Source organism: Dryas octopetala, chromosome 2, assembly GCF_963921425.1.
Source record: "Dryas octopetala chromosome 2, drDryOcto1.1, whole genome shotgun sequence".
NCBI lineage: Eukaryota > Viridiplantae > Streptophyta > Magnoliopsida > Rosales > Rosaceae > Dryas > Dryas octopetala.
Window position 1 is genome coordinate 22699940 of NC_141367.1, and position 19538 is coordinate 22719477.

General features: G+C 35.1%; 4 protein-coding genes across 9 annotated transcripts; 1 reads left to right on the forward strand and 3 right to left on the reverse strand.

The window, feature by feature from the left end:
* Nucleotides 1-362: 362 nt before the first annotated feature.
* On the forward strand, nucleotides 363-5399 carry LOC147294235 (putative 1-deoxy-D-xylulose-5-phosphate synthase, chloroplastic). 2 transcript variants are annotated; one of them, XM_086230359.1, is made up of 10 exons: nucleotides 363-797; nucleotides 994-1122; nucleotides 1221-1385; nucleotides 1487-1637; nucleotides 2075-2346; nucleotides 2451-2724; nucleotides 2955-3262; nucleotides 3423-3704; nucleotides 3788-4072; nucleotides 4924-5399. In XM_086230359.1, exons 1-10 carry the CDS (start codon nucleotides 654-656, stop codon nucleotides 5071-5073), a joined length of 2160 nt encoding a protein of 719 aa, XP_086086485.1. In that variant the 5' UTR covers nucleotides 363-653; the 3' UTR covers nucleotides 5074-5399. The 2 variants fall into 2 exon arrangements, with proteins under 2 accessions (XP_086086485.1, XP_086086486.1); XM_086230360.1 differs by having other exon boundaries at nucleotides 657-797; nucleotides 932-1122.
* Nucleotides 5400-6190: 791 nt separating this feature from the next.
* LOC147294236 (Heavy metal transport/detoxification superfamily protein) lies at nucleotides 6191-6776 on the reverse strand. The gene is made up of 3 exons (XM_086234411.1): nucleotides 6741-6776; nucleotides 6548-6629; nucleotides 6191-6462 (listed from the first exon to the last, which is right to left on the reverse strand). The coding sequence occupies exons 1-3, from the start codon at nucleotides 6774-6776 to the stop codon at nucleotides 6191-6193; spliced, it is 390 nt and encodes a 129-aa protein (XP_086090537.1).
* Nucleotides 6777-7241: 465 nt separating this feature from the next.
* LOC147294237 (Peroxidase superfamily protein) lies at nucleotides 7242-8849 on the reverse strand. Its single transcript, XM_086233979.1, has 4 exons — nucleotides 8622-8849; nucleotides 8235-8426; nucleotides 7955-8120; nucleotides 7242-7648 (listed from the first exon to the last, which is right to left on the reverse strand). The coding sequence occupies exons 1-4, from the start codon at nucleotides 8847-8849 to the stop codon at nucleotides 7242-7244; spliced, it is 993 nt and encodes a 330-aa protein (XP_086090105.1).
* Nucleotides 8850-13551: 4702 nt separating this feature from the next.
* LOC147294238 (DNA mismatch repair protein) lies at nucleotides 13552-15901 on the reverse strand. Of its 5 annotated transcripts, none has more exons than XR_015120457.1 (4): nucleotides 15595-15846; nucleotides 14437-14575; nucleotides 14237-14309; nucleotides 13552-13806 (listed from the first exon to the last, which is right to left on the reverse strand). XR_015120457.1 is itself a non-coding variant. In XM_086232769.1 (4 exons), exons 2-3 carry the CDS (start codon nucleotides 15683-15685, stop codon nucleotides 14448-14450), a joined length of 219 nt encoding a protein of 72 aa, XP_086088895.1. In that variant the 5' UTR covers nucleotides 15686-15705; nucleotides 15790-15901; the 3' UTR covers nucleotides 13552-13806; nucleotides 14437-14447. The 5 variants fall into 5 exon arrangements, 3 of the variants coding, with proteins under 3 accessions (XP_086088895.1, XP_086088896.1, XP_086088897.1); XR_015120458.1 differs by having other exon boundaries at nucleotides 14424-14575; XM_086232769.1 differs by lacking the exon at nucleotides 14237-14309 and having other exon boundaries at nucleotides 15595-15705; nucleotides 15790-15901.
* Between the last annotated feature and the right edge of the window lie 3637 nt (nucleotides 15902-19538).

Genomic DNA, 19538 nt, shown 5'->3' on the forward strand with positions numbered 1-19538 from the left:
CACAAATCATGGTGCATTGCGCCATTGCGGCGAAAAAAATATAAATTTACGTGTGTACATAACGACATAGTAAGACCGTTAGGGGTCATAATTTTTATTTTTTCTCAAGAAAATTGCATAAAATTTTGTTAGTTAAAATTGAAGTCGGGGCAAATGATCATGTCACACATGAACAAAAGTTAAAAACTGTTTTTTGGTGGAGTGCTGTATTCATGCCTATCACCAATCTATCCTTATTTGATTTCCTCTGACGTGGCCCAATGAAAGCTCACATGCACACATTGATCCTGAGACATTGGCACTGGTAATTACAATTATTACAGGAATGGAAGTGAACAGTTTAAAGCTCTCCGGTGGGGAACATTTGGGTCCTGTGAAGCCTCCTAATTTCCATTCACATTTTGACACTACCTCACTGTCAACCACACATTCCACACGCACACGCCTTCATTTGCTCCTCTATTTATTTTATTCATTTCCCACTGACACCATCACACCATTTTCATTGTTCACCACCACTTCAATTGCTCTCTCAGTGGGAGCTCTCTCACAGACCCTTCTTAATCACCTTGCCTTTTCTGGGTCCTTCTTCATTTAGCCTCTAATTACAGAATTTCTTCAGCTTTCCTTGTTGTTCTTTGTGCATGTAATTAATGGCTCTTTGCACATTCTCAATTCCTGCACGTATCAACCGGGCAACAACACCTTCAGATGCCCATAAATCTGCCTCTTTCTTGTCCCACTTTTCTTGGGGGTCATCTGCTCTTCCATGCCAATCTCCACACAAGCTCAATCAGGTTAGAAAACATGCATATGTTAATATGTATCTTGTAAATTTGAGAAAACTCACCCATTGCTCACTTTCATGTGGCTGAAATGATTTTTTGGAACTGGGTTTTTGTTTTTTATTTTTAACTTAGTTAATTTTCAGTTTCATTGTTCTAGTCATGAATTATGGGTCATTGGGCGTTTTGTTTTCAATTGGAAGTACAGTTCAGGAGAAGGCCAACTGGGGTTTGTGCATCACTGTCAGAGAGGGAAGAGTATTACTCACAGAGACCACCCACTCCTCTCTTGGACACCATAAACTATCCAATTCACATGAAAAATCTTTCTGTCAAGGTACATAACTAATTAAAAGCCTATGGCTTTTGTAGCAACTGTTGATTCAGGAGCTTAACTATTAATTTGCCTTTTATATATGATAACTGTTGATTCAGGAGCTTAAACAACTAGCAGATGAATTGAGGTCTGATGTCATCTTCAATGTTTCTAAAACTGGAGGTCACCTGGGCTCAAGCCTTGGTGTTGTGGAGCTCACTGTGGCTCTTCATTATGTCTTCAATGCTCCTCAAGACAGGATCTTGTGGGATGTTGGTCATCAGGTTTCAGTCTCACCTTCTTTAATTCCTCTTCCTCACTTTTGTATAGATTGAAAACCATTGCAAGTTTCATATTTGATTGTAAATTTTTCTTTTTGATCTAGTCTTACCCACACAAAATCTTGACTGGGAGAAGAGATAAGATGCACACTATGAGGCAGACCAATGGGTTAGCTGGCTTCACTAAGCGCTCTGAGAGTGAATATGATTGCTTTGGCACTGGTCACAGCTCTACCACTATCTCAGCAGGCTTGGGTAATTTCCTGTTTTTCCCCGTTTTGAGAATTAAAGCATATCAAACTTACTAATAAGTTTTTTTGGTTAGATATTAATTCTAAGATTAGAATTTAGAACAATATCTGAATACAAGGTTTTTATATAACATCTATCTTTATCTAATTGTAAGACTGTTTTTTTATGGCACAAAGTACAAACTTATTTAACAAGGATTCTGTTATTGAGGAAATAAGCTTCCTTTGGTTATATTTTCATGTGATATACTTGCATCATGCATCTTATGTCATTGGAATGTTTATAATGTAGCCTGCTATCATCGGTCATACAATCACTTTGGCCTTTTGTCTGAACAATCGAATTGTAAACTTCTAGAATTTCAGTCTTTATTGAACTTAGATCATAAGGTCAATTTCTCTTTTTTGGTTTTAACCTTTGGGATGTTAATCGACACACAGGGATGGCAGTGGGGAGGGATCTAAAGGGAAGAGAGAATCATGTAGTTGCTGTTATAGGTGATGGTGCCATGACAGCAGGACAAGCTTATGAAGCCATGAACAATGCTGGGTACCTGGATTCTGACATGATTATTATTCTTAATGATAATAAACAGGTTTCTTTACCTACTGCTAATCTTGATGGACCCATACCTCCAGTGGGAGCTTTGAGTAGTGCTCTCAGTAGGTTGCAATCAAACAGGCCACTCAGAGAATTAAGAGAGGTTGCCAAAGTAAGCAATCTGAAGTCCGGACATAATTATGAATAAAGAAAATGTTTCTAATATCTGGTCAAAATCTGAATATGGCTCAACACTTATATTTGAGATTCTTGCAGGGAGTTACCAAACAAATTGGCGGTCCCGTGCATGAACTGGCAGCAAAAGTTGATGAGTATGCTCGAGGAATGATCAGTGGTACCGGTTCCACACTATTTGAAGAGCTTGGGCTGTATTATATTGGTCCAGTCGATGGTCACAACATAGATGATCTTATTGCCATTCTCAAAGAGGTTAAAAGTACCAAAACAACGGGTCCTGTTCTGATCCACCTTATCACTGAGAAAGGCCGGGGATATCCATTTGCAGAGAAAGCTGCAGACAAGTACCATGGTAAATACAGAATTTCACAGAACTAAAGTAAATTTTATCTTTCTGAAGGGTAGGGTGGGGGTGTCATTATTTAGCAGTTGGGCACACAAGTTCATCATTATTCATTGAATTTTTTCTAAAAATTAAATGCAGTTAAAAAGTCCTCATAGATGTGGTCTGCATATGTGATATGCCTCATCTCAATATAGTCCATCACAGATGAGTAACTTAGATTGTTTTGCTTTTTGCAGGGGTGGCCAAGTTCGACCCGGCAACTGGAAAGCAATTCAAAGCCAGTGCTAGTACACAGTCTTACACAACATACTTTGCAGAGGCTTTGATTGCAGAAGCTGAAGCTGACAAAGACATTGTAGCAATCCACGCTGCAATGGGAGGTGGAACAGGCTTGAATCTTTTCCTCCGCCGTTTTCCAACAAGATGCTTTGATGTTGGAATAGCAGAACAGCATGCTGTTACTTTTGCTGCAGGTCTGGCCTGTGAAGGCCTAAAACCTTTTTGTGCAATTTACTCGTCTTTCTTGCAGAGAGCTTATGACCAGGCAAGCTAATAGGCTAATAGCTTCTTCCATCTTAATCATCACCATCTTCATTATTATCATCTGTGGAAATTTAATATGGTGCCGTTCTTGATTCTTTGATGGTTATAATATTACTGAAAGAGTATGTCAAACTAAAAGAACTTATGGGTTCATGCCACAGGTAGTACATGATGTAGACTTACAGAAGCTGCCTGTGAGATTTGCCATGGACAGAGCTGGACTGGTTGGAGCTGATGGTCCCACACATTGTGGGTCTTTTGATGTCACTTTTATGGCATGCCTGCCTAACATGGTGGTGATGGCTCCTGCTGATGAATCAGAACTTTTCAATATGGTAGCCACTGCTGCTGCCATAGATGACCGGCCAAGTTGTTTCCGATACCCAAGAGGAAATGGGGTTGGTGTTCAGCTGCCACCAGGGAACAAAGGCAATCCTATTGAGGTTAGTCTCTACTACTATATATCTCTATAGTAATGGAAAATCTCAAGAATATCTTACAAGATAGTTTGGCAACTTTCCTACAGGTAGGGAAAGGCAGAATTTTGATGGAAGGGGAAAGAGTGGCACTTTTGGGCTATGGAGCAGCAGTCCAGAGCTGTTTGGCTGCAGTCTCTTTGCTCGAACCCCATGGCTTGTGTGTAACAGTTGCTGATGCACGATTTTGCAAGCCACTGGATCGTGCTCTTATTCGCAGCCTTGCAAAATCACATGAGTATTTGATTACAGTGGAAGAAGGATCCATTGGAGGGTTTGGATCTCATGTTGCTCAGTTCCTGGCCCTTGATGGCCTTCTTGATGGCAAACTGAAGGTATGAATGAATCTATTGTTATGAATCAGCAGATATTATATTTCAATTAGGGGTGGACAAAACCCGATGCAACCCGACCAACCCGACCAACCCAACCAAAATGGGTTGGGTTGGTTCAGTTTCTAACACCCAATTTAGAGAGGTCGGTTCATAACCCGACCAACCCGACCTCAAATGGGTTGGTTAGCGGGTTGACGTTCCAAATAACCGATCAAACCCGACCCAACCCGACCTAAAAATTAAAAAAATTAAATTAAATATTCACATGTCTAGTTTCTCATCTCACCTTGTTTAGAATAGTCAAAGGCTCAAAGCAATGAGAACTCATCTCACCTTCCCTAGTTTCATGGCCTATGTTCTTTAATATTATAATAAATTAATATTAATCTTTCACATGGCTTTATTTTTTAATATATTAATATTAATGTTTCACATATATGGTTTTCTTATTTTACATGTGACTGTAATTGTTCCACTGTAAAAGCAGACATGTACTGAATTGGGTTCATGTGTAGAAAATAGAGACATTAATTTTATAACTTAAAGGGAGTTTCATTCATTTATAATTTGGGCCTAAATTTTAATTGTATTTTGAGACATGCCCAAACCGATCAAACCGACCAACCCAACCCGACTTTAATTGGTTTGGTTTGGTTCGGTTGTTTCACCTTCATTGGGTTGGTTTGGTTTGAAAAATCACTAACCCGAAGACATTGGTTTGGTCTACGGTTTGGGGGCTAAACCGAACCAAACCGACCCGTGTCCATCCCTAATTTCAATGACTCTTGCATTCATTAGCATTGAACTCCTCAGCTACTGAAAAACTCACTTTGATGCTCGATAACTTGTAGTGGAGACCGCTGGTTCTTCCTGATCGATACATTGACCATGGTTCCCCTGCTGATCAATTGGCTGAAGCCGGGCTCACCCCTTCTCATATTGCAGCAACAGTATTCAATATACTTGGACAAACAAGAGAGGCACTGGAGATAATGTCATGAAGATAATTAAAGAGTTCCAGTTGTTCACTATATACAAAATGAAAGCTGTAATGATTTACATGCATTTCATTTATCCATCTGTATAAAGTAGCACATTTGAGTAAAGAATAGCATTAGTTGAAGTCAACCTAACCAATCCACAGTGCACCAATTAGCAGCTCCAACTAGTTGAAGTAGCAGTGTTAAAATGTCCTGTAAATGCAAGAATTGATTTGCATCAGACTATAATTAAGGAGCTCTTGAGATCTTTTGCAAGATGTGTCAACTTATGTGTAGGGTATGAACAGTTTGGCAATCCAATTCTGAGTTGTCATGCACTTGGTTTACCTCATTGCTTAAGGATTATGCCAATTTTGGGTCAAAAATAACCCAACACCATTGTGCAGATCTCTTGTGCAAAATCCAGTAGGCAGTAACATACAAATTTTACCTACAAAGTACATCTTTAAAATATTATTAATTTTTTTTTCTTGATATTTATAGGATAGTGAAAATTGAAGTTGTGAAACAAGAGTGGAAATATTATTTGTTTTTCTGATATTGAAAAAATTAAAATAATGCTGCTTCTTGGCAACACTACTCAATGCATGTATCTTGGTGATAAAGGGGCACAAATTTTAGAATATGAATTCTGCAATCGAAAAATCTGTCACAACCAAAGAGGTGGGTGGGTCGGTGTTAGAAATTTCACATGCATTGCACTGTGCATCCCATTATTTCCTCAATGCCTAACTAAATGACAGCAATACAGCATGGTAGTGGGGAGAGAGAGAGAGAGAGAGAGAGAGAGCGATTGGGTTGTGGTATTCCCACTAAAGAGCCAAAGAGGCCACTAGAAAGATGTCAAATCCATAGGCAGAATTTGGCCAAAAGGACATTTCATGTATGGGCAGGAGACTATTTAGTGCTGGGAAAGTAGGAAACTACATTATCAAGATATATATATGTCATGTCTTGCCAAGCAGATAACAAAAATGAAAAGACAATCAATAGAGATCGAACCATGCAAAAATGCATTATTTTCATCCTAACCTTCTTGTTAACAAATTAATTATTAAATATGAATTCTAAATAAAGAAAATGATCTATCTGTGTACCCTCATCTATCTCTCTCTCTCTACATTATGGAACAAGCATTTGGATTCTCATCGCTGAACATCATCAGTACTGTTTCACCCTCTTTGTAGTAATCCAACGTGGGTGGATAAACAATTGACACTTTTTCCAATTTCTTTTCATTATCCTTTGGCTTCTGTTCTTCCTTTTCAACCACAATCTCCACTTTCTTCCCTGTTTTCTTCTTCAGTTTCTTCAAAACCTTTTGTGGGTCAATCTTCCCTGTTACCACAACCTTGTGCTTTTTCATGTCTGTGCCAAACTTCTCCACCCCTGAACACCCAAAACATATAAAATTGAATAATCAAAAAATTAAATAATTAAATAATTGTGGGTTTGTACTTTGTAGAAGAAGTACCTTTGAGTTTGGAAATCGTTTTGGCAACGGTTTTTTCACATGCATTGCAGTGCATTGAGACTTTGAATTCTGCAACCACTGTCTATAAATAATTAAACGATATATTATTAAATTGCATGTAAATTTTGTAAGTTTGAGTCTCAAATTAAGTATCATTATATGTAATTAATTATATAGAGGTAATCAACCTTACTTTGGGTTCTTGTTCAGTTTTCTTCTTCTTGCCCATTGACACTGTTGAATTACAAGGCAAACCATGCAGAGTCAGAGAAAATTAGGAAACGATATATATGGCTTCAGAAAATTAAAAAGGTAGTTCACTAATTGCATGTTTTTTAAACAAGCGGTTATTAATTCAATGTTCAAATTAGCTAGGGACAGCCCCCTTCGTTGGTCCGATACGTATAGGTATATTCCCTTTTCACGTTTACTGTCTCCCACAGCCATATGTTTGTTGATAACTTGATATGAACACGTGTATATTTATTAATCTTATACCCTAATTTTTCTCACAAACTATGTTATAACACGTAGAATAGTACTATTACATAACACGTAGACTTTTGGGATGTTCTTTTATTTATTTCGAATCATATAGAGTACAGCTCTTGTTTATTTATGACATTGAAAAAAAGAACAAAACAAATTAGGAACCATAATTAATTAGAACATCCAAATTGAGAAGAGCTAGCTATTAGGCATTAACAACTCTGCAATTCTTTCTAATCTCTCCATCATCACCACCATTGTTCCCTCCAATGGCACCCATTTTCTTCATTGAAGTAGCAAAGTAATTCTTGAAGACATGAAAGTTCTGGAAGGTTGTAGCAATCCTAGCTGCGCGAGGGTCAGTGAGCAGAGCTGCATCTGATTTGAGCAGGCCTTTGTTTTGGCTGAGACCCACAAAGTAATGGCTGTCGAAGGAGAGGGAGCTGTTGGCGTCCAGCGCCACCACGGTGGCCCGGTCCGGTGGGTTAGGGCATTGTCTTCTCAAGAACTCTGCGTACTCTGGGTCCAATGAAGGGTCTATGTCTCCTTTCCCTGTCAAGTTCAGTCTCCTTGCAAACACAACACAATGTGCCACTCCAATTGTATGTGCCCCTGCAAAATTTATATGTTTATATACTACATTAGACTCATCAACTAAAGTACATGAACAATCGAGGGTCTCAATTTTATGGTTCGTTTCGATTCTCAAAATCTCAGGGCCGACCCTATTCATAATTGACATAGTTGCTCATTAAAAATGATCTCAGCGATCAAAACCAAGTAAAAATTTATATGAACATATGATTTAAACTGATAGTTTAACAACGTAAGTATGTAGCGACATATCGAACTACCAAACTATATATTTGATAAGAAAACATTATTAATTAAAAAGACATGGCCGGAAATATTATATACCTGATAAGGCAACAAGATCTTTGAGGTTGAGCCCCAAAGCAGTAAATTGGTGTCGGAGTGTGGTGAAGTTTGCAGCTCCGGATGGTAAATCACTTGAAGCCTCAGAGGCAAGTGAGACTCTTCCATCTTTTCTCCCAGTAAAAACCTGCCACATGGACCTCCCAAACTGCACAATGCCATGCATGCATTATATAAAATATATCATTAATTATTTAATTTGATATAGTTATATAGTTATATATATATAATAATATAAATAATTTGAGAGCATATATCATACTTGGTAAGAAACAGCATCTCGGGCAGCCAAGGCAACAATATCGGCGCAGGAGACGGTTTCGGGACAGTCTTGTTCTAATTTGGCTTTTATTTCATCAATAACTTCATAACCTGCAATCGACCGGTTTGGTACTGCATCCTTCTCCGCCGAGTTGCCATCGCTTGAATCTATTAATATCGATGCATCACATCCCTATACAATTAATATATGGAACAAAAATTAAAACCAACTTAATTAATTAAGAAACTTACATGCATGTATATATGCTAAAGTTGATAATTATGTTGAACGTACAATTGGATTCCAAAGGTCTAACTAAGCTGTACGTGTTAGAAAATTAAGTAATAGGGCCTTGGTTAACATATAATATATGGAAGTCATACGTACTCTGACAAAACAATCATGGTAATGGAGCCTTAGAAGCTTAGCTGCCATGGTGGAATCTGCTGCAACCTTGCTCCATGTAATGTTTCTCACTATTGCTTCAATTCCAGGGCAACTCTTGCGATAGAAATTCGGACACAGCTGCTCATGATGACCTCCATTGCAGACACTACTAACTATGAGCACAACAAGAGAAACCAACACAACATTTATGCTATTGCTAGGCCTCATCATATAATATAATTCTCCCAATAACAATTAATGTCAACTTGTAATTAATTATCTCTGCTACTTGAATATATGAACATGCAATATCAAAGGCACCAAGGCTAGCTCTCTATATATAGAGGTAGCCGTGGCAAACCGGCTTTCGAACTTGATTAAATATTGCATATAATCTTTAAATATTGGTAATGCTCTTTCATGATATATATGATAATTGGAGTATGAATGTATGATTAATGATTAAGTCAACTACTAATTAATTATGTACATGCAGCTAGCCACCCAATCATTGCACTTCTTTCATTGAATCATGGCTTTGACCAAAAGAAAAGGGGAACCAATTAAGAGTATGGGAAATAACGTACGTAGACACCAAGTATATATTTAACTTTATATATGTATATATTATTTGGGTAATTAAGGCCATTAAAAATGAAATATAAGAATGTATATAGTCAATCCCATTGATTTGACTAAGACAAAGATAAGGATGGTCAAAATATATATACTATATAAATGGGTAATATTCGATATTTTGTTGTAGACAGTCTCACAATATAAAATGTTTGCTTTATATATTCATGATGTTTATGTTGTTTGATTATAAATTTGGACCAAAAATTCAATTAAGAATCAATCTAATTAGTATTATGTTGCTAATTAATCTATTTGATAAAAGGACATTACCCTAGTATATTGTATCACATAATGGGTAGATATATATATATATATATATATCAATAAATATGATCCTTGTGAACGGTTCGGATCGACACAAAACGACTCGTGTGGGCCCCAACAAAGTATATATACAAGCTCCTTCTATTGAGGTATACCTCAACTTATTTATGTTAAGGTATACTCTATTGGGGCCCACACGAGTCGTTTTGTGTCGATCCGAATCGTTCAATTTTTACATCTCCATTGATAGATCATCCTTGCAAAAAATTAACCAAATCGGAAATCATTTGCCTATCTAACTTTGATCAAATAAATGGACGAACCAAATATTTTCAATGAAACCGTTCATTTGTTTGATCAAAGTTAGATAGGCAAATGATTTCTGATTTGGCTAATTTTTTGTAAGAATGATCTATCAATGAAGATGATCCTTATGAACGGTTCGGATCGACACAAAACGACTCGTGTAGGCTCCAACAAGGCCATACCTCAACATAAATAAGTTGAAGTATACCTTAATAGGAGCCTGTATATATATACACACGTACTAGCTGTAAATGTCTATTAGATTTGACAAAATACTAGATGATGATGCTTCAATTATGACAAAATTTCAATTCATGTTTTCAAGGTAGTTGGTGTTTGGCTTTCTTAATTGTTCTTGTTATGAAATTACAAGGACTTGATTTTGCACGCGCGTCGCAAAATATGGAGCATCTGTCTTCTGTTGTTGCCTTAATAAAGAAGACATGTATTGTATACATGATGGTTGGCATAAATATATTAATTAAGTTGAGTTTCAATGTTCTTGGAGAGATCTCTGCACATTTAATGGAGATCGAGTAAACAGAAAGCAAATGATTGATTCCGCGCTGATCAGTTTGCTATCAGGTGAAGCTTGACGGCCATATGGCCCATAAGGTCATAAACTCATAACCATTAATAATAATAATTAGGACAGCTTGTCTTTCTACTCATGTACGTCTGTTTTTGGATTTTTCACACTTACGTACATTTGAAGAAGGATGTACTAAAATCTGAATAACCTACTTTCATGTGGAAGCAAAAATCCCCCACGTTTTAGAATGACTATTTTGCCCCTCTAAAAAAGTTAAAAAAAAAAACTCCGTAAAATACTCAAAAAGGGCACCGGTGTAGTGTCTATCAAAAGCTATGGTGCAAAGATGCTCGATCTTATCTTATCGTAGAGTTCCTTGTCCTTGTTTTGCTCATCTCTCTCGTATCGTCACTTGGTGTTTGTGGAATAGTTTAAATTTTAAATGAGGGTAATTTGAAATCCCAATTGTCTTTAAGTCGAAACATGCATGCATGACGTGTAATTTTTGAGCTAGTGAAAATTTTATAATCCCTCACAACTTAATTGCAATATTAATTTGAATTTAGATAGTCATAATCTTATAAGATATATAGAAGTGTATAAAACACTTCGTAGGACTTTTGTGCCAATTATATAATGAGCCACTATGTAATTGAGTTACTCTTCTGATCTTCTTATAAATCCCAAATACTCGCATTTGCTTCATGGAAGATTAGATGCCACCAAAGCATATCTGTATATATAATAGATTGAACTCCAAATCCCTTTCATTCAAAGCATAATAATATGCAGGGTTTCGATCCCTATATTCGAGGATAGCTTCCAAATCTAAATTTTGAGATTTATTTTGGATGCCTGAGAATAGCTTCCAGCTAACCTTCAATCAAAAGGCTGAAGTATATAAAAGAATACAATTTGCATTTAGAAAATCATATGTATAGGACCACACTCCACATACACATAAATACTAGCTAGTAAAGCCCCTCGACCTAAGGAGCATACTATAACAAATGCATAAGATCGAGGAATAGACATGGCGCAAATCAATTTGTAATTGCATGTGGGTCTTCATTTTTCTTATCAATAGCTACTTAATTATACCATATGGTAAAAATTGAATAAAAGGCCAGGCTGCACTCACTCTATTGAAACACAATCATATATTCATCTTTTTAATTTGGATAAATAACACAATTATATTTAATCACTGATGAAATCTCCCAAAAAGGCATGCATCACGTACAATAAGTATATATACACGTACCTTAAGACATTTTCACTATCTTTTAAACCAAACTTAAATTATATATGTTTCTAAGCCTAAGAAGAAAGACAGAGTATTTGAGAATCGAGAATTTATAGCCTTGGTGTTGTCTATACTTTAGCAGATGGGTATCCCACTGCCATGCAAGTCTCCCAAAAGAGCCTGTCCTCCATTTCATCCATGTTAACACCAACCACCTTTGATTCCACTTCTTCTTCTTCTTCTTCCTGATGATCTACTGAGATATATCCAACGGCTGCTGCAATATCTGACTGCAGCCACACCCTAGTATCATTACAATCAAGAGCCTCATGATCTGCTTCCTTGCAATCAACAGCCTCACAAGCACCACCAAGCCTATCATAACTTGTGTCAGAGCTACATGACTCAGCATCCTCATCTCGAACTACTGCTATTTTACTAGTGTTTGCTTTGAGAGGACCAGTGTCTGCCTCAGAATCTGCACTGCCTTCCCATAAAAAGAAGGAAGACACATCAAAACCCTCCTTGCAATCCATTTTCACTATTTATTTTGAATAGTTTTGTTGTTAGTTTAGGTAGGTTCTTCTGATCTTTGTCTAATGTTTCTTATATGGCTGTAATTAACGCATTCCTCACTCCTATTTGGTCAAAAAAGTAGTAGGTTAAACTTGCTTGACATTCCAATTTGGTGGTGGGTTTTATGTCATCCATCCACTCTCTCGTCCTTTCAAGTCTCTTGCTCTTTATTTTCGAGAGAAATAGAGGGAGGCTTTCTTATGATCGAAAAAGCTTGGTTTTACTTGTTCTCCTTGAAACATAGGGTTTATATCCATCCACGCTCTATCATTCTCTATCAGGTTAGTGGGGTTTTTAAATGACAAGTAATGTTACATGTATCACATTTACTATTACAAAACTAATTACATCATTTACCTAAATAGGTGTCACCTACTTTACAATGTCATCAATAAATAGTGTACAAATAATTTGATTGTTGGGTTTAATCAGCACAGGGTAATTAGGTACTAACAGCAAGGGAATGGAATTAAGACTCATGTTCATGATTATTTTATATTAAGTGGGGTTGATAATCCCACTTAAATGGTCCACCTACTCCTTCAAATTCAATTTTCATTAGCGCAAAAACAAATTCTACATCATTGAATACGCACGGGCAAGTGTATGTGAACTGAGTGAGGTAATTTGGTGTTGATATATTCTTCAGTGCATGACCTTTAAAGTCGTTTTCACCAACTTTAGGGGTTTGCCGACATTGCATTCAAAAATTCATGTTTTTTTTCTTTTTAAATACTGAAGAGATCGTGTGGCTTCAAATATTTTTTTGTTCTTTATGAGTGACATTTTTTAATGATTATTAGACAATTTTAGCCATTCATTTTTCAATTGCAGTGTCTAAAGAGATGTTCCAAAGCACTGCGCGCACATGATCAAATGGGATTGAATACCCTCTTTGCAAATCATACAAGTGGACTTTCTTAGCTGCCAAACATACCCCAGTTCTCCATACTAATATCAACCTCCTACTTCACCAGTTGGGGACACTGATAAGTACAGTAACAACCCACTATACCCATTATCACATCAACCCCAACTCTACCATCCAAGACAAAAGCAAAAGCCAAAGCCTCACAAACTCTACCATCCAAAACTCCAAAAGCAACGGTAACCTTGATCTACTTAGTTGATTAGACACCCTGAATTTACTTACACAGCCAACAAAAATGCTGCCAGATAGTACTGGCTATTCTGCAATTCAAAACGGTATAGTCCCTAATCTTTCGAATGGGGTGTTTGGTGCATATATTCTGGGGAAGGTTTAGTTTCATAATCATGTATATTAAAGGTGTAGTAATTCTTTTTCCTATATTTTCTTTCCTTTTTAAATATAATGAAGAACATCAAGAATGGCAAAGAGTAACATAATTTTTCCAGGAGTAGTAATTCGTAACTGTAGGTGCTTAGAAGAACCAATCAAAAGGAATAGATGAATACATTCTTGGAAACTGTTCATGAGGTTCCCAGGACAAGAAGAATAGAAGTTACAAAAATTCAGATGGAATAAAATGATTTTTCAGAATGATAGGTTATATCTCACTTGTGTGCTAGTCCGAAGAAAGGGTGTCCTTTTTTATCAGTATTTCTCAAAGCAATTTCCTGCTAATAGTTTTATCTTCCTCCTGCAGAGGAATCGCAAAAAACTAGTTAGATTTTTAATATGGCAAAACTTGTTTGCAGAGAATCTTTGTGCAGTAAACTAGTCAAACTAGCAAGTAAACCACAGGTATTGTTTGAGAGGCAAAAAACCCATTCTCATAAAAATCCGATGTTTTACCATGATAAAGAAGATATTTAGTTGTGAGATGTGATCAAATATCAGAGCCTATAATTACTTTGCAGGCATAGTTCAAGCTGAGCTCATAGACAGATTCTAATACTATCAGCTATCATTCAATTTTTCTACAGAGATATTAGTCCAAACACATCAATCATAGAGAGTAATGGCCAAGTCAAAAGAATAAATCTGTGATCTGTATTACCATAGTAGATATTGAAACAAAACAATGCAGATGACACCCAAAACAAAAAGAGTTTAGGATCGTGACCCACCCAGAAGTTGCTGGAAAATGGGAAAAGGCTAGCAAACAAGACGGAAATCACAGTTTACTAGCCACTGTAAATCCTGAGTTGGTATCACAACAATAAACGGTTATAGTTCTTGATCTTATAAGTTGTACCAAGCAAAAGGAACGCACTCTACAAACTACTTTAGATCCATGCAATCACTCAAACAAACCTTCTGAACATACCGCTATCCAACTTAGGATTCTTTCCTCGCTTCTTCTGCATCACGATTTTTCCAAGGATTGAGAGCGTCTCTGATTGCTTGAGCCTCTGGTGAACTCTCCCAAGCCCGTTTCTCAGACTCCAGAACAGTTACTTTGTCATCTGCATGTACGGAGAGAGGGTAACTAAGAATTAGATTATGCCAGAACAAAATGAAAAATATAAGAGAGAACGCAACAGGCGCTCTTTCAGAAAATATGGTACAGAACAATTTAACTAGCTGATACCAAACAACATTAAGAGACATTTCTTAGAAACAACATTAACATGAGAAGGTAACTAGTCTCTCCTAAAGAGAGGGCTGTAGAGAGTGGAGGCATTTGTGTGTTTATTTTTTCTTTTTCTGAAAAGAAAAACATGGTTAGGGTAGGGGAGACCTGAAGTGAGAGGGGAGGGGTTTACTTAGAGGACCCAACCATCTTCGAAAGGTAACCGTACAAGGGCTCAAGGGAGCAAGACAGATCAAAGGAAATATTGAGTGGAGACCTTTCTAAGGTTCAAACTCCACATCATTCAATCCTCAAAACCACTTGGGAGGAAATATTGGTTACCCTTGAACGCAAGCGCCAACTCAAAAGGGTCCAAAAATTCAGTAAAATCCAAGTGAAACCTCATCTAAGTTCAGTTCAACCAACAATATCATTTATATCTAACATTGAACATAGAAGTCCATGTATAAGGCCATCTGAGCCATTTTCAAAATTCCCTACTACAAATATGATGTTTGCTTTCACAAACTATTAACAGTCATGAACAACCTTTTTTATATTCATCAAATTATACGAATTTGCATTTTACAAGCACAATCTAATCTATTTAAAAAAGAAATCAAACTTTAAGCACAAACTTTACAATATCTCACAAGGACATGTATTAAAATAATACTCCATCCATTATTTCATGAATTATAAAAAATAAAAAACAGTTCTATCATCATTTATCATAACCTCAACGTTATCATTCTGTAACAAGCAGTAAAACAGCAAACTCCAGCAATAAATATCAGAGAAAGGTACTTCCAACCAAAAATGAAAAACGAATAACCAGGAAAACAATAACAATCAGGAGAAAGAAAAAATTGGGTAGAGATTGAAAGAAGCGAAAAAGGAGAGTTCTCACACAGAAGCCGGTTTTGATCATGAAAAACTCCATGGAAGCTCCAATCAGAGCCGACCCAAGTGAAATCTTCAAATACCAATCCAGAAACTTCATTTTCGCTACACAAAGAAGAACTGAAAAATCCAATTTCAAAAAGTGTATAACAAGGACATGCTTGGTCAAATAAGTAAAAGGTGTTAATGGAGCTACAGATTTACACAGCTGAAGAGTAGACGGAGCTCTGGAAAAAGACCGACTCCAACTGCGAAACCGAGTTTTGTCTTTTGGAGTTTGGGCTTCGAACTCCGATATGGGCCTGCGTTTGCTCAAAAATCAAAATATTGCTCTTTTTTTTTTTACCCAACTTTTTCTCCCTTTGTTTATAAAATAAAATATAAAATAAAAATCTTATTTTATTCTTCATAAAAATTTTATCATTTTTTTTTGTGGAAAAAACAAGAATCACTTGTTTTCTGGTTTTTCTAAAATGCTCTTTTTCTTTTGGGTTTATTATATTATTTACTTTATTTTTTTCCAGTACACAATTTGGTTTGTGGTCAATGAAGATGATGATGCTAATTCAATTCGGTGGACCTACCCAAAACAAGAAGTAGGGTCCTTGCCTACACCTCTACTTGCCGAGGAACAATACTTGGGTCACCCCTTGGGTACCTCAAGGTCATCCCACCTCCTCAAATTTTAATTTTGGTAATGTCGATGTATGATCATAACTGTTCACTTTTTAAATAACATATTAAAAATTATCTCTGCAAAAAATTAAATCAATCGGAAATCGTTTGATTATATAACTGTTGTTAATTAAATAGAAAAAATAGATGGTTTTCAATTAAAAAGTGATTTTTTTACCAAATCATTGATTTTTTTATTTAATCGACAACAGTTATATAACTAAACGATTTCTGATTGAGTTAATTTTTTGTAGAAAAGATCTATAATAAGTGATCTAAAAATTGAACGGTTTCGATCATACACCGGCATTGCCGAAATCAAAATTTGAAAGGGTGAAATGACCTTGAGATATCCCCAAGAGGTGACTCAAATATTGTTCCTTGCGGATCAGCATACAAAATATACTCGCTAGTGGAAAAGTGGTCAATATTGTTCTGCCATTTGGATTGAATTTAAAGAGTTGCGTGAGGGCTAAGCTAAAATAAAAATTTGAAGCACTATGTTTGCAACTTTATTTGCATCTCCTACGTAGAAATGAGTATATTAATCTGGTATAGTGGTATGTAATATCGGAACTAGAGAATTTATTTGTTGTAGTTGTGTTGTTTGATATAATCATATAAATTATAAGTGTGAATGAAATTAAACTCACGCGATAATATAACTTAACAATTTACAATATATAAGTTTAATGATAATCTACTATAAAACTTAATTATTTTAAGACAAAAATCTACACTTGAATTGGTGTATTGGGCTTGCCTTTACTTTGTGTTATACTCATGTGGTTCAGTCTGGTATAATGTTGCTGTTCAGTCAAATGCTGCAGTAGGCCTACGTTGGTCCATTACTTACATAGTAAAAGTGATAACTCAAACGAGAGAACATTTATAGCACATCAAAACTCGAAATTGGTATACCTCGAGATTTGTAATCAAGTTGGCTGGATGTGAGCTAACTTTAATTTTTTTAAGGTGGAAATTGTTGGAGTTATGTGATTTAACACAAGTCATAGTCATGAGTGTGAACAAAATTAATATTATATAAAAAGAATGACTTAATAATGTACAATATATAAATTAGATGAATTGTTAATAATGCTAGCTACATGTGTTTTTCGAGATAAAATATCATAGCTAGAGTCCTAGACAAGTCCTTTAAAGCTTATCTTCATTCTGTATTGGACATAGGTGATTAAATCAAGGATGGATGACATCTGTGATTGATCAAGAACTCACATTGGTGGTTGCCCAACACCACTATTTATGAATATGGATACAACATTGAAGAAACTCATTTTTCTAATTTAAAAGGAAATATTTCATATGAATTATGAAAATAATCATTCAAACAAAAAGAAAAAGAAAGTGGAGCAAATAACCTTCAACAAAATAGTTGAACAGGGCAATAGAATCTTTGAAAAATGGGGGACTAGGCAAAAGTTAGAATGAATATTAAAGTATTATTTAGATAAGAATATATTGATATTCCTTTTTCTTACAAAAGAATAAGTACATATGATTGAGTCTTTCTTATCTTATTGATTCATGACATTTTTAAAGTTGATTTTCAAGTCAATTTACTTTTTTTATAATGTCATTTTCATATATTTATTCCTATTATTTTGGCATCCTCATACTTTTAGTATTTTGATTCATAATTCATTAAGATATTGAAAAATGAAATGAAAAACAAAACAAGAACTTGGGATATTATTAAAAATATTTAGTATTTTGGTCATCACACTCTCGGTAATGTTATTAAATCACATGTTATAAAGGATAATAAATATTTTACTTTTAAGATAGGCTTAATTATCGATTTATCATCCAAAACTGTAACTCATTCTCACATTGCCACTTAAAAGATTTTTTGTCTCAGATTACCACCTGTAATTTACATCTGTGATTTACATCTGTGTCACATTTTACCTTGTTCCGTTAACAACTCCGTTAAAAATGCTAACGTGACTGTTAATGCTGACGTGGCACGCTGGATGTGTGCCACATGTCACATCTTTGCTTTTATTTTTGGATATTTTTTATTCTCCTATTTTTATAAACATTGAAAATTAACTAAAAATAACTCCGAACTCAGAAAAATACACGGAAAATTTCTACGGACTTGTCTTGACTAGCACTAATTTACTAATTTTCCCTATAAAAATTTCCAAAAAAATTGGAAAGTCCAAATTTATTTCTAAGAAATTAAAATAAATTTCTCTATTAAATAAATTCTAGAATTTTTGTAAACTCTCAGACGAATTCTCAAAAAATATTTTAGAAATTACCAAAAGCCTGTTTTAGAGAATTATTTTGCTACTTTACAAAAATTTTAAAATTTATTTTATAGAGGGAAATTTATTTTCCTCTAAGATCGAGAGGTCTTTTGGGTAGCAAGTGTTCACAAGAAATGTATTGTTAGGTTTTAGAAGACTAACAGTGCAGACCTCGTGTTTTTTGGAGTTCAGGAGATTATCCTATGAATTTCCAAAGAGTCTAGAGTATTTTAATTTTTTAGAAATAAATTTGGACTTCCCAAATTTTCTGGAAATTTTTAGAGGGAAAATTGGTATTCTGACCCCATAGTAAATTAGTTATAGTAAAGACAAGTTTGTAGAAATTTTTTGTATATTTTTCTGAGTTCAGAGATATTTTTAATTAATTTTCAAAGTTTATAAAAATAGGAAAATAAAAAAAATAAAAAAAATACAAGAAAAGATATTAAAGGTGATAATCTAAAACAAAAAAACTTTCAGATGTCAATGTAAAAATAAATTACAATTTTGAGTGATAAATTAGTAATTAAACTTTTTAATATTATCCATGGCAAAAAAAAAAAAACTTTTTAATATTATGAAGATGAATTAGGCCCCGTTTGAGATTGCGGTGGAAGACACAAAAGCTGTTGTGGATGACAATTCTCAATCACCTATAGCAGTTTTGGTGTTTGGTAAAAAAATTAAAAACTGATTTTTTCTACAATTCTCAACTCCCCACAACAAAAACAGAAAGCAGGTTTATAGGTGCTTTTGAAAGCTGCAGTGAATTACAGCAACAATGAATATTTTATTTTACTCATAATATCCTCATTGATTTATATATTTTTAATTTGTTTATTTTAAATTAAAAAATATGTCGATTGTTAGTTATATTTTATATTGTGATAATTAATTATGATATTTTATTTGCATGATTAAAATTATAATATACCTAAAAAAATAAGGCTTAATTATCGATTTACCACCCAAAATTGTAACTCATTCCCACTTTACCAC